The 13,704-nt window shown below is 38.1% G+C and overlaps 1 protein-coding gene across 1 annotated transcript; it reads left to right on the top strand.

Annotated features, from left to right (window-relative positions):
- The first annotated feature begins 6,688 nt into the window (after positions 1-6,688).
- Positions 6,689-7,747, top strand: LOC124775928 (cAMP-dependent protein kinase catalytic subunit 1-like). The gene has a single exon (XM_047250773.1). It carries the CDS (start codon positions 6,689-6,691, stop codon positions 7,745-7,747), a length of 1,059 nt encoding a protein of 352 aa, XP_047106729.1.
- Positions 7,748-13,704: the final 5,957 nt, after the last annotated feature.

Below are 13,704 nucleotides of genomic sequence, written 5' to 3'. Positions count from 1 at the left end.
TGTCTAGAGACTCATGCAAACCACAGAGGTGATGCTTGCAATGTTGATTGTATTGCTGATAAAGCCACACATTCCCCATGGATTGTTGTAACTGGCAAGTACCTCATAGAGTTGAGCATTCACTTTCTGGGTATGAGATTGGTTAAACTGAGTTTCCTGAGCTGGGGAAGTGCCACCTGCCTTCTGTAACCATAAGCTCTGGGCGTGCTTCAGCAATCACATTGTGGCATGGTGGTGGAACATTGTGTGTCACAAGGAATAGGGATCTTGGCTTTACCATATGAATTGCAAGGATGGTATAAAAATCAAGTAAAAAGATCCTCAATCTCAAGATGTGCCACACACTGATGAGGCACATTCCTGTTGAGGCAGAACAGTCATTGCAGAACAGTCATTAATGGGCAACCTCTGGGGAAGCTGCCTAACCTCATTTATCTAAGGCTTACTGAGGCGAACAGGACTCTGTCTGGTTGGACATTTACTTCCCTACATACTCATGGGATGTCCATGAAGCCTACATCTCTTTCTAATACCCCAGTGGTTTGTGACAAATTAAAACACCTACAGCCATCCTTATGATTTTATTTTTATTTTATTTTGTTGCTACCAGTTTCAACACTTCAGTGCGTCATCTTCAGGCTGTTTTAGATGCGGTACTTGTTGATATGAGCCCCATATGTAACACACCAGTTGCCAGCATTACTGGATATGCAGATAATGTGTCAGCACTCCAATCATAAATTGCAGTTGATGATTGGAGTGCAGACACATTATCTGTGTATCCAGTAATGCTGGCAACTGGGGTGCTATGTATGGGTCTCATATCAACCCATAGCGCATCTAAAACAGCCTGAAGATGATGCACTGAAATGTTGAAACTGGTAGCAACAAAATAAAATAAAATCATAATGATGGGTGTAGGTGTTTTATTTCGTCACGATAGTAAACAGCCGTTGTCCCAGAGATCTCCTGCCAAAAGGATGGACATACAAAACCCAGTGGTTTAGGTGGTTCAGTGGGAGTATTGAAACCCAAGCCCAAAGAGGCCTTTTGTGGCTAGTCCACCCAAGATATCTGCTTATATAAGAGAAAGTATTAATAGTAACAGACTACATTCTGTGTGGTAGATAATGTATTTATTATTGTTAAACATTTAGAAGGTTCATCTGAAAAGCTGCAGAGTGGCTGCTTAGAAGGGCAGTTGGGGCTTTAGTTCCACCACTGATGAAGTATACAACTACTTATTTTCCATGTAGGAGCTGGATTCTGTGTTATCTGCAACTTGTGACATGTTCCGTGATCATGGTAGGGTCCATTATAGTATGTTGCAGCACCTCACAGGGTAAAGCAAAGAAATCCTCTTCACCTTTTTTAATCTCATTTTGGAGTCAGGACACTTCCTCGACTCGTGGTGACATGGGGAAGGACCATAGATACTCAAGTCTTATCATAGTGTTGCCCCCACTAATTGTATGAGAAAGAATGAGAAAGATCTTGGAGCAGATGTTCAACTGCTGCCTTGCCTGGATCTTAGAATTCAGGCACCCTCATAGTCACTTTGAGTGTGGATTCAGAAGATGTTGCTCGACCTTTGATAACCTGGTCCTCCTGGAAGCACCTATACAATAGGCTTAACTGTACCAGCTTCACGTAATGTGTGTATTTTTTACATTAGAAAGGCCTATGATACTGCTTGTAGGCACAGTATCATTGGACAGCTCCATGAATGGGGGTTTTGTGGATGTTTTCCCATCTTTATATCATCTTTTCTCTTACCGCACTATTTTGAATATCGAGTCAGTGATGTCCTCTCTGACCACTTGGAGTAAGAGAATGGTGTTCCTCAAGGTATTATTTTAAGTTTGACTGTCTTTGTCATAGCTGTTAATTGTATAACATAACTGCACATTGCTCAGCCAACAGCAGCCTACTGCAGATTGACACTTAGGGACACCAAATACAAATCGGCATCGAGAGATAAGCCTTGTTATATGGCACTCGCGGTGTATATGCTTAAATTAAATGTAAATAATACCTCTTCTTTTGTGGGTATCGCTCTCCTGCAGTGTCACACATGATGCGTAAACAGGAAAACAGTAGAACATCTGTGTAGGGCCATGTTTTTACCAAAACTGTCATTTGGTTGAATGTGTATAAGGCTCAGTGGCATCATTTAAACAGAGCCAAATCGTCACAGTGGCTGTCTCTCTGATAAAGGCGGCGTCTGTCCTCACCTCAGTGAAGATTAAAATGAATTCGGCCCTGTCCAATGTTCTATGCTTGTTGGTGACTTCTTTATAGTTTGTTCCTTCTTGACCTTTGCACCAACAATTCATCAGTTGGAACTGACCATTTGATGGTAGGAGGAATGGATGGAGAGCAGAGGTTTGTGTTGTTTTTAACCACTCACATTGTGTTTTAAACTTACCTGAATTGAGGATAGGGGACACTTCTAAATTTTAAAGACACAGTGAGGTTTCTGGACCTCACATTTGGCTCCAACATTTCATAGTTGCCACACATTATGGATCTGAAATGACAGTTCCTCAACACACTCAGTATTTTAAACTATCTTAGCCAAAATTCAAGGGGAACAGAACAAACTTGTCTGCTCCTTTTACAGAGCCTTCATGTGGCTTGATTATGGATGCATTTAAAAATGTTGCACTTAATGTGTCATGAAGGAATTAGACTGGCTACTGGAGTCTTTTGAACTAGACCCATACGAATCTTTGTGCTGAAGTTAGTGAGCCACCACTCAACATCAAGCAGCAGTTCCTCCTAGTCTGACAGGCCTATAAAACAATGTTCACCACAAACACACCTGCGCACCACACCACTGCTCAGCCACTAATGGAAAGGTTTTTTCATCATCAAAGAGCAACACGGCCGTATGCAATTGACATGAAGGCTTGCCTTTTGGATATGGCTGATTTTAAAGTTTTACTTCAAGGTTGGAGCAGATCTGCACCTTGGCTCCTCCAGGGGCAGAGACATCAAAGTTTCAAAGTTGTCTACACTCTGCCTTCAGTATTCGCCTTCCTTGTGAATATACTGTATGTACTGCTAAGCACCAAGCAAGTAGATGAGGCACCGTCAGGACAAACTGTGTCTCATCTGCTCTGATTTCCTTAGTGGCCTACAGTCACTGCAGCATGTGTACCCAACAGAGAAAATAGTCCAGTTAATACACCAACAACTGTACTTTCCTCAACAATGGGAAAAGCAAGTATCATTCTGTTGGGGAAATTACTGTATTTTATGGACTATAAGACACACCTTCTCTTCGAAAAATTGCCTCCAAAATTCAGGTGCATCTTATACTCGAAATTGATATAAAAATGTACAGTGTTTGATTTAAAATTCCCACCAGTCTTAAAAATGGCCATATACTTGATGCTGCGCGAAACCTATCTCTATCTGGCAACACTGGATTCAACTGGCAGCAGCAGTGCACCGATGCGACGAACATGAGTTGTGGGGATTCACAAGCTTTCTAACACTGTCTCCATCCTGTCCTGCCATCATAATCCCAGAACAGTATCTAGGCTATGATGTGTCATGGCAGTCTACGGTGCCAGTGAACTTCTGTTGAAAGCGATTTGTGTTATTGGTTGTAGTACAATATTTTTGTTAGTAACTTGTTTCATAGCATAAAAAACTGAATGGTATTCTTATGATACGGGCTATAATTTGAAAGTAATAGCATATGCTTAAGAACATGGAAACAGAGCAGCATTTTGGTCCTCCACCAACAGAAAAAACCATTTGCAATTGATGGGATAGTAAAGAAGAACTGAAAAAAATGAGGAAGACTAAATGTGCACAATGGGCAAAACTAGAACTTGAATTCTATTCAAGGGCACCCTTAAAATGGCATTTGAATTAATACACAAATAATTCAAATACAAGCTCATAAGCTAGCGCTGCAGTGGAACTTGACAGACTTTAAGGGTGGAGATGGTTGGTGCTACAGGTTTATGAAACGTCATGGACTTAGGATGCAAACCAAAACCAAAGTACCTCAGAAAATGCCAAAAGAGTATGAAGAGAAGATATTATCTTTCCATCACTTTATTATTTAACATCAAAAGAAAACCAGTGTGGAACTAAGCCAAAAGCAAATATAGAAAGTACTAAACTTTTCAAGCACAAAACATTGCCAAAACCTTCTGAAATACCACTAGGTGTTGTTGTTCATGTACATGACAAGGGCTGGATGGACCTTGCTGGTACAAATGGTTCAGATGGCTCTGAGTTCTATGGGACTTCATCTGAGGTCATCAGTCCCCTAGAACTTAGAACTACTTAAGGACATCACACACATCCATGCCCAAGGCAGGATTCGAGCTTCCGACCATAGTGGTCGCGTGGTTCCAGACTGAAGCACCTAGAACTGCTCGGCCATACTGGCCGGCCTTGGTGGTACAAAATTATGGATTAACAGAGTGTGTAAGAGAAGGAAAAGTGCTTTATTGAAGTAGAGTTCTCTTCTTGTGCTAGATAAGTTTAGTAGCCATTTGAAAAATTCTGTGAAGGAGAAATTGAGACAGGGAAATACAGAGCTTGCTGTTAGTCTGATAGGACTTACATGACAATTGCAGCTGCTTGATGTCTTCATAAATAAACCATTTAAAGTGTATACAAGAGAGGAATGGCACAAATGGATGATGAATGAAACCCAACATGAATTCACACTGAAAGGAGCTTTAAAATTACCTACAATCAAACAAGTGTGTCAGTGGATACAAAAGTCATGGTCTAGAGTGAGAGAAGACATTATTGTTAAATCTTTCAGGAAGTGTGACGTAAGTAATGCTCTTGATGGCAGTGAAGACCATCTTAAATATGAAGAGGACAACAATGATGATGAAGAATAAGAAGAAGAAGGAAGTTCAGATGTCAGTTTTCAGGGAGTTTAAAGGCCAGTTGTGTTTTATAAACTAAGAGGTTTTTTTTTTTAGTCGGGCTTTGCACTCTAATAATAAAAATGGTAAAAATTTATTTAAAAAAATTGCTTAAAAATTAAGGTGCATCCTATAGTCCATAGCATCTTATAGTCTATAGAACACGGTGACAAACACACCAAGCTTTCAAGGAGGCCGGCAGAGAACATGATGTGACACAATATTTTATTTCACTGGATGCTGTCATTTCACTAGGGTATCAGAGACCCACAAAATTGTGGGAGAGAAGTGGCTGGTATGGAGGGACAATAAGCTAAGGTTGGTGAAGTCAACTATCTAGCTGTGCCATTCCTCATGCTAGCCACTCCAGCAGGATGAGTTGATCCTGACCAACTTCTGAATTTGCCATTGTCCCCAACACATAGCTTCCTACTCACGTGAGAAGACACCCCCCTCCCCCTCCCCAGTCTGTAATGCCTATGGCTGGTATATCACTGTGTGCCACATTTTAAATGGGTGCATCTTATATTGTGATAAGTGGGCAGAAGCAGATTTAGGTGGGGAACTGTGCTCTATGTTAGCTGATGATGAATGTGGTAAAGCTCTTAAAATTTTGTTAAGTGTTTGGACTCTGATGTAAACTTCTAAGCTGGAGATTTTAGTGTGTAGCAGAGTGACTGGCTCATCCCTCATATTCCTGCAATCATCCAGCCTTAGCCATCTGTTGTATTACATTAATTCTTTCCACTGCCTGTTTTTCCCTTTTTTACTATAAGTTTTGGGTATAACAATGTGATTTTTGTTATTTTTTGTTTTGTGTGTGCATGTGTGCACATGCACACACATGTGCATGCGTGATTGAGGCATTCTTTATGTTTAATTTTGCAGTTCACATTTTAATAATTTGTGACCTTTACCGACAATTATAAAGTTTCAGTATGGGCACACAACCATGTCATATCGTCATCATCCTGTAAACTACTGTGCGAAAACATTGATATTTGTGATCACTTCATCAGAGGAAACAACAACTTGTGCATTGTCTTATGCATAAGCTGCTTTTATAGACAAGAGGACTAATACACATGTACATTTCTGTACAAAAAATTTTATGCGAACAGGTAAAATGTGTCCTGATCATATTATGCAAAATTTGACTTTTTGTTTCCTCATACTATCACAGTGACTGAACATGAATTGCTGCCTGCTCCTGTGCTTCAAGGAAATGTCAAGTCCTCCGAAAATCTGTAGCAGACAATGTAAAGTACTGTTCATGTTCTGAAGAAAGTTATTATCACTTGAACAATGTTGAACTTGGTATGAAGTGTGACAGCATGGAAACCATTATCACAAATGAGTGGCAATGTTGCAATGTGATTCATACATTCTTTTTTCTCATAATTTCATAGTTTTGTCAAGTGAATTTTCCTTTTGATATAATGCTTCTTACGGAGTTTTATGGGTGTAAAGGACTGCCATGTGTATTGAGAAATTTGTGTAAGCTGTGTAGATGCATTTCTGTAAGCTTCATTGCCTATCTTTATTTAGTTGTTTTACTTTACAATTGAGCACTACAGATATTATATTTTCAGCATTATAAAACTAAATTTAATAGTAAAAATTATTGTGATGATTGATTATTGCATTAATAAACTGTAATATTTATTTATGAAAAATGTCTTACATTTCCAAAAAGAAAAAAATAGAGAATTTGGAGTGGACAGTTATACTGAGATTATGTGGTCTGTTTCTTTTTTCAGCAATAAATGAGTGAAACCGAGATGAGTCTAAACACTGAAAGAGATGATTCATTCCCTGTAATTAATGATTATGAAGAGTTCCTGAAAAAGTCAAAAACTCACTTTGAAAATACCTTCAACAAGAAAGTATCGACCACCATGTCTATTGAAGAGTTTAGTTGTATAAGAACTCTAGGCACTGGTTCATTTGGCCGTGTCATGCTTGTCAGACATAAGGGATCTGGAAATTATTATGCTATTAAAATTCTGGATAAATCAAGAATCGTTAAACTAAGACAAATAGAACATACATTAAATGAGAAGAAGATACTCCAGGGTCTCCGATTCCCTTTTATAGTTTACCTAGAATATTCTTTTATGGATAGTAATTATATTTATTTTGCAATGCCATTTGTATCTGGTGGTGAAATGTTCTCTCTTCTCCGAAAGAGTGGAAAATTTGAAGAAACACAGTCAAAATTCTATGCAGCGCAGGTAGTTTTGGCTTTAGAATACATGCATTATCTTGATATTATTTATCGTGACCTAAAACCAGAAAACATTTTAATAGACAGATTTGGCTACTTAAAAGTTACAGACCTTGGTTTCTGCAAAGTTATAAGTTCTAGAACATGGACACTTTGTGGCACACCAGAATACATAGCTCCTGAAATTATTTTAAGTAAGGGATATGGCATGGCTGTTGACTGGTGGTCCTTTGGTGTTCTTGTATATGAAATGAGTGCTGGCTTTCCACCTTTCTATGCCAAAGAGCCAATGAAGATTTATGAGAAAATACTATCGGGCAAGTATCGAAATGCACCTTCTTTTGGTAGTGACATTAAAGACCTTATAAAAAACTTGCTTCAGGTTGATGTTACCAGAAGGTTTGGTAATCTTAAAAATGGTGTCGAGGACATTAAGAATCACAGATGGTTCAATAGTATTAACTGGATGGAAATCTTAAACAGAGAAATCAAACCCCCATATGTACCATCTTTAAAATCTTCTGGGGATTCAAGCAACTTTGACCAATATAGAGAGGAGCCCCTGAAGCAGTCAGGGACAGACAGATATGCAAGAGAGTTTAGAGATTTCTAAATAAAATCAGAATTGTCATTCAGCTTAGAAAGGGAGATGGGTGGTATTATTTTTATAAAGTAATCAGTTGACAAAGTTTCCTCCTGTAGATTATGTGGATGAGTAATATGACAGTTCCCTAATGACTGCAGTGTTAAATTACTGACAGTCTTACAATTTATCATGGAAGTTATTGTGATCATGATAAAATATATTAAATCCCTGTTTTTGTAATTAGAATATGTATTTCCTAAGATAAGATGCACCATCACATATTCCTCTTTATGATTCTTATTTTGTGTGTGTGTGTGTGTGTGTGTGTGTGTGTGTGTGTGTGTGTGTGTGTGTGTGTGTGTGTTTTGCATGTAAAACTGCATGTTTATGGTGTGTAACCAATAGTATAGATGCTTACTATATAGTATAGATGATTGCTGTAACGTTGTAATTTTGTTATGTAACAAATATTTGTTCCAAATTGTGCTGAATATTAAAAAAAAATATTTAATAGTTTGCTTAGAAAATGTAAGTGTTATTCACATTATCACTAATAAAAGTTTTAAAACAGTTGTGCATATGCAGTATACACTGAACTTTAATTAAAAACATTGCTTGGGACGTAAATCTGTAGTTGTATTGTATTGTCTCTGTCTTGTTCAGAATATTGTCTATCTTGTCAGTCTCTTAGAACCATCATAACTGCAACAACATGTTTAATGAATCATTTATACTGATTTACCTTTGTCAGGTGCAAAGAACTCTTGCATATCACAAATATTTGCACCACTGTGTCATATCTCCATAGCCAACTGTGGTTAATGAGTGTATAAGTGCCATGTGGCCAATCAAAAGGTCTGGGGTTCAAGACCCAGTCAGTCATAGGATTTTTTTCTACCACTTATAGCTTCTTTGCCTTTGGAAATGATTTGTAAATGTGAAAAATGCCAAGTTCCATGGTGGTTCAGAGACTGTGTTAACTGTAGGATCTCCTATAATTGACTGAGTAAATCAGTTTAAAGATTGAGGCCAGGATATACCACTTCCAATAGGACCATGTCTAGTAACCCACTATGATGTTTAAAACACCCGTGGTTTGAAGCACCACTACTACTTGCAATATAAAAAATTAAATCCCAAGTATACATTTTTTTTATGATGTCACAGGATATATAGATTGCCATTATGGATTAGTTCCTGAATATTCATTGCAGTTTTTCTATGTATACAAGTAGATGATTAAAATTTGCTAGCAAAATTCAGTGTTTTGAGCATTTGTTGATCAAGAGTGTATATGCCTTAATTGGGGATCATAAGGTTCCCACCAGAAACTGTTACATAGATTATAGAAAGTGGCGTAAAGATGTCAAATGTTACTAGAAGACATAATTAAGACTTCATTCTTTACTCCACTTTAGATTAAAAATATTCATTAGTAACATGCTACTAATTCAAACTGCACTTCAGTAAAGATGTTTGTAGGTTTTGTGCACTTACATCCTGACAGTACAGAAAACAATAATGAAGCACTTGTACACAGCAATGAAATTACTATTAATTCACATCAGTTGCTGAATTATTGAATCACTGAATCAATCACTGACACAATAGGACAGCAAAAAACTGATATGTATGTGCTACAAGGACACAGTTAGCAACCGTTTGAAATGATACAGCAACAAAAGCCAAATAATAGAAGGAGACTAGGTAACCACTCACCATTTAGTTGAGGCATGACAGGTCAACAAGTAGTTGAGCTGTGCATAAGAACAGTCTATCCAGGTGAAGCAATATAGACATGCATGTGAATGTACATTTTGTATTAGATAGCTCTGAAGAAGGAGATTGACCGAAAGCCCAGCAATATTTCTTGCCTATTTGAAGTTCCTGTTGGTGCTTGACATCTCATCTAAACATTGAGTGGTTATCCTTACTCCTTCTGTTATATGTGTTCCACCCAGGACTTTCTAGTATCATTCTAGTAACAGAAGACAGCTCTGTTAAAACTTCCTTATCACTGGATAGGTAACATAGCACTTATGATCTTACTTAGCAAATGTTACAGAACAAACCAAGGCAGAAAAATCAAACTGAAATTAGTGTATATGTACTCACATAATTTTCTTTTATTCAGTATAGACTATTAAATACATCCTATAAAAATCCAGGGTGAAATAACTATTGTATCATGAAAATGACTGACTGCTATTCATCATCTAGAGGAAATGTTGAGTTGTGGACAGGCACAACAAAAACACTGCTATACTTTTGGGATTTTGGCCATGAGTCCTCCTCCTAAATTAAAGTAGGAGGAGCCTTTTGACTGAAAGCTCATATGTTCAGCACAGTGCTGTAGCTGGCATAGCTGCTTGTTAATTGATGAGAGGCGAGCAACTGCTACCTCATCCATCACTGCTGGTGCCAGCAGCTTAAACAGATGCAGCATTTTGTGTGAGTGAATGTAGTAACTGTTAATGAATACAAAATGTGAGCATATTTACTTGCTTTATTTCCTCCTTTAGCAACTCTGATGGTGTGTTGTGCTGCATGCTGTAGCCTCTCCTGTGATACAGTCATCCTTGTGATGATATTTCCATGGTGATGTCACTGGTTTATCTTATCCATTTCTGTAGATGTTAGTTTTGTAATAATGTTGCTCAAAATGCTGAGGCTAAATTCATTCTTATGTGGTGTTTCTTTGAGTTACTTCTGCGTTTGTGTTACAAATAATTCTATTCCCTTTCCTCCATTATCCGTGATTCTCTTGCTCTGTATTTATAATTGTTCCATTTTACCAGTCTTCTTTCCATGTCATAGGTTCAGTTATACTGAACAGAAGGCATACTTCCACAAGTTCTCCACTCAGTACTAAAGTGTTTTTTCCCCAACACAGTCAACGGCAGCTAAATAATAAGTGTCTCAGTTAATTCCTCCCACTTGTACACTAGCATTTTTGCCCTGATGAATCTTAATTAACTATTTCATTGTACAGCTGCTTATCAAAGATGATGCTGTTCTCAACAATGTTGACTTCATATTATTGGCAATTCTTGTACCAGTACTGTTGCCAGAAACCATCTTTCAATGCTTATTTTACTTAACCAAAGTTCACCCATTTAGCTACTCCATGCAGTCACTTATCTTGCATTTAGCCAGTAAAATCAAAATCCTTTTTCTGATTTGATGACCCTGTGGATATAGGTTATACTTACTTCAAGATAGCTGTTGGGTACAAGTTGCCAGACATCTTGAATCGTTGAAACTACTGCACATTCGGACAATAATCTACTGGTACCCTGTCTGATGATGCAACATGTGCCTCATTTGCTCAGCAGTCATCTTGTATTCTTCATGTAACAGCTATTTATGATATGAAACAATTCATACTGTGGTGCGATGGTAGATGACATGACATGATAGTGATTGATTTCAGAGAAAAATAGAGTATTGTAAGCCAACAATTCATTTTTACAGTTTCACTTTGTTGTACATATCCCCCCCCCCCCCCCCCCCTCTCTCTCTCTCTCTCTCAAAAATTGGTCATTACAAAAGGGGGGATATGTTGAGGAATGTAATTTTTGAGATAATAAAACATTTTTCTCCTTCAGTAACTAAGTAATATTTATAGCCTTTTTCCTGGGCTCAGTTTAATGCTCAAGAAGATTAATAGTGCATATTTGAAGTGTAGCCTGCCTCCATAGGTGAGTGATCAGTGTAGGTAGCTGTCTTGCAGAAGGTTCAGGTTTGACTCCTGCTACTGCGCAGGATTTTTCCTTGTGGGAGGACAGCCATGGGTTGCACTCAGCATCATGATGCCAATTGAGAAGCTGCTTGAACGAGAAGTAGTGGCTCCATGATCTGACAAGTCAGCCAAATGGCTGGGAGAGTGGTGTGTTGACCACGTGCCCCTCCATACAGCAGCCACTCCTATAAAAAGAATTGAAAGGCACTGCATAGGAAGCAGCATTTTGTTACTGGTTTGTAGTATAAAAAATGCAATATATTGAAATGCAACAGGAAATGAAGCATTAATGTAAACATCCTGCTTAGCCAAAGTCCTATAAGATAAAATAACTCCACATTAAAGAGACAAAATGGAGTTGCTTTCAGTAACCTTTATTACAGCTTAATAAAGAGCTATTTCAGTCTTATAGCAGATATTTCAAAGTGAACCCCCAAAGTTAAAGGTAGAACTTCAGATATATAAAGCATCACTTTGTCAAACCTTGTCCTCAGCTCATTCCTTGTCACAAGATGACCATTCGTGTATCTTTATAGAAGCAACTGTGTTGTGTCAGAATGTTCTGCTTCTCTTCTTGAATGTTCTGAAGTTTTTTCATAGTGATGGAAATTTTCACATTGAGTGCCTTTCGTCTGAGCAGTGTTACACATACAGTGCCAGGTTTTTGTGAAGAAAATGCTGAGTAGCTTCATTGCCAGTGTAAAATCTAGCACATACAAATCCAGGTTTATTGTTTGAAATCGCAAATACTAAACTTGCACTGGAGAAAACATTATTTTCTCTTTGCTTTTTACCCTGAGTATGACTGTTGAGCAGCAGGTCCTCTAATAATATTCTGGCCACCAGTCTTTTTAAGTTTGGAAGATCATTAGAAGTGACTGCATTTTCAGCAAATTTATTATTTATGCTAGCATACTTGATTGATGTATTATTTTGTTCTTGCAATTACACACTGTCTGGTCTTCTAACTTTTCATTTCATAAATGAATGACCTCATTGTTCAAATAGGAATGGTCTTACAAAACATTCCCAGATGAATCAGAGCAAGTGTAAGTTGAATAAAACCAAGGTTTTTAATTTGACCCCTTCATTTGTCTGGAAAATACAGAGTTCTTTCACTGATGAGAGGCTATTATTCTGAAAATAATGAAGCAGAAATGAACATGCCTTATTTGGAAACTGCCTTCATATAATGTAAAGAAATAGGTTTTAATGTCTTTAAGATTCTTAATACTACAGTTGCTTATAACAGAATATTTCTTGTCGTGATATATGCTACAAAAAAAGGTTCCATATAAAACTGAAACACGCTTCTAGTACAGCATATTGTTTGTACATTTTTCCTGCGCTTCTTATATTTTAAAATAAAATATCTTACAACAATCTTTGAGAACCACAAGTTCCCCAACGGGTGCTGCCTTGTCAGAGTCACACAAATTTGAGATTCATATTTTAACCCCTTGCTCCTCATACTTATTACAAACACCCACTTGTGGTCAGCCAAAGCGCAGAGAAACATTTTCAAGAAAGTAGTTAAATAACCCCCCCCTCCCCCCCTCCTCCCCCATGAACCATGGACCTTGCCATTGGTGGGGAGGCTTGCGTGCCTCAGCGATACAGGTGGCTGTACCGTAGGTGCAACCACAACGGAGGGGTATCTGTTGAGAGGCCAGACAAACGTGTGGTTCCTGAAGAGGGGCAGCAGCGTTTTCAGTAGTTGCAGGGGCAACACTCTGGATGATTGACTGATCTGGCTTTGTAACACCAACCAAAACGGCCTTGCTGTGCTGGAACTGCAAGCGGCTGCCGTAATTTTTCCCGAGGGCATGCAGCTTTACTGTATGGTTAAATGATGATGGCATCCTCTTGGGTAAAACATTCTGGAGGTAAAATAGTCCCCCATTTTGGATCTCTGGGCGGGGACTACTCAAGAGAACGTCATTATCAGGAGAAAGAAAATGCATTCTATGGATCAGAGCATGGAGTGTCAGATCCCTTAATCGGGCCGGTAGGTTAGAAAATTTAAAAAGGGAAATAGATGGATTAAAATTAGATATAGTGGAAATTAGTGAAGTTCAAGGAGGAACAAGACTTCTGGTCAAGTGAATACAGGGTTATAAATACAAAATCAAATAGGGGTAATGCAGGAGTAGGTTTAATAATGAATAAAAAATTGGAGTGCAGGTAAGCTACTACAAAAAAACATAGTGAACGCATTATTGTGACCAAGATAGACATAAAG

Source organism: Schistocerca piceifrons, chromosome 2 (genome assembly GCF_021461385.2).
Source record: "Schistocerca piceifrons isolate TAMUIC-IGC-003096 chromosome 2, iqSchPice1.1, whole genome shotgun sequence".
NCBI lineage: Eukaryota > Metazoa > Arthropoda > Insecta > Orthoptera > Acrididae > Schistocerca > Schistocerca piceifrons.
Note: the sequence above shows the minus strand (reverse complement) of the source record. Positions and strands in the feature narration are given on the sequence as shown.

Coding starts and splice junctions, on each gene's coding strand:
- LOC124775928 (XM_047250773.1), top strand. CDS start 6,689: ATGAGTCTAAACACTGAAAGAGATGATTCATTCCCTGTAATTAATGAT.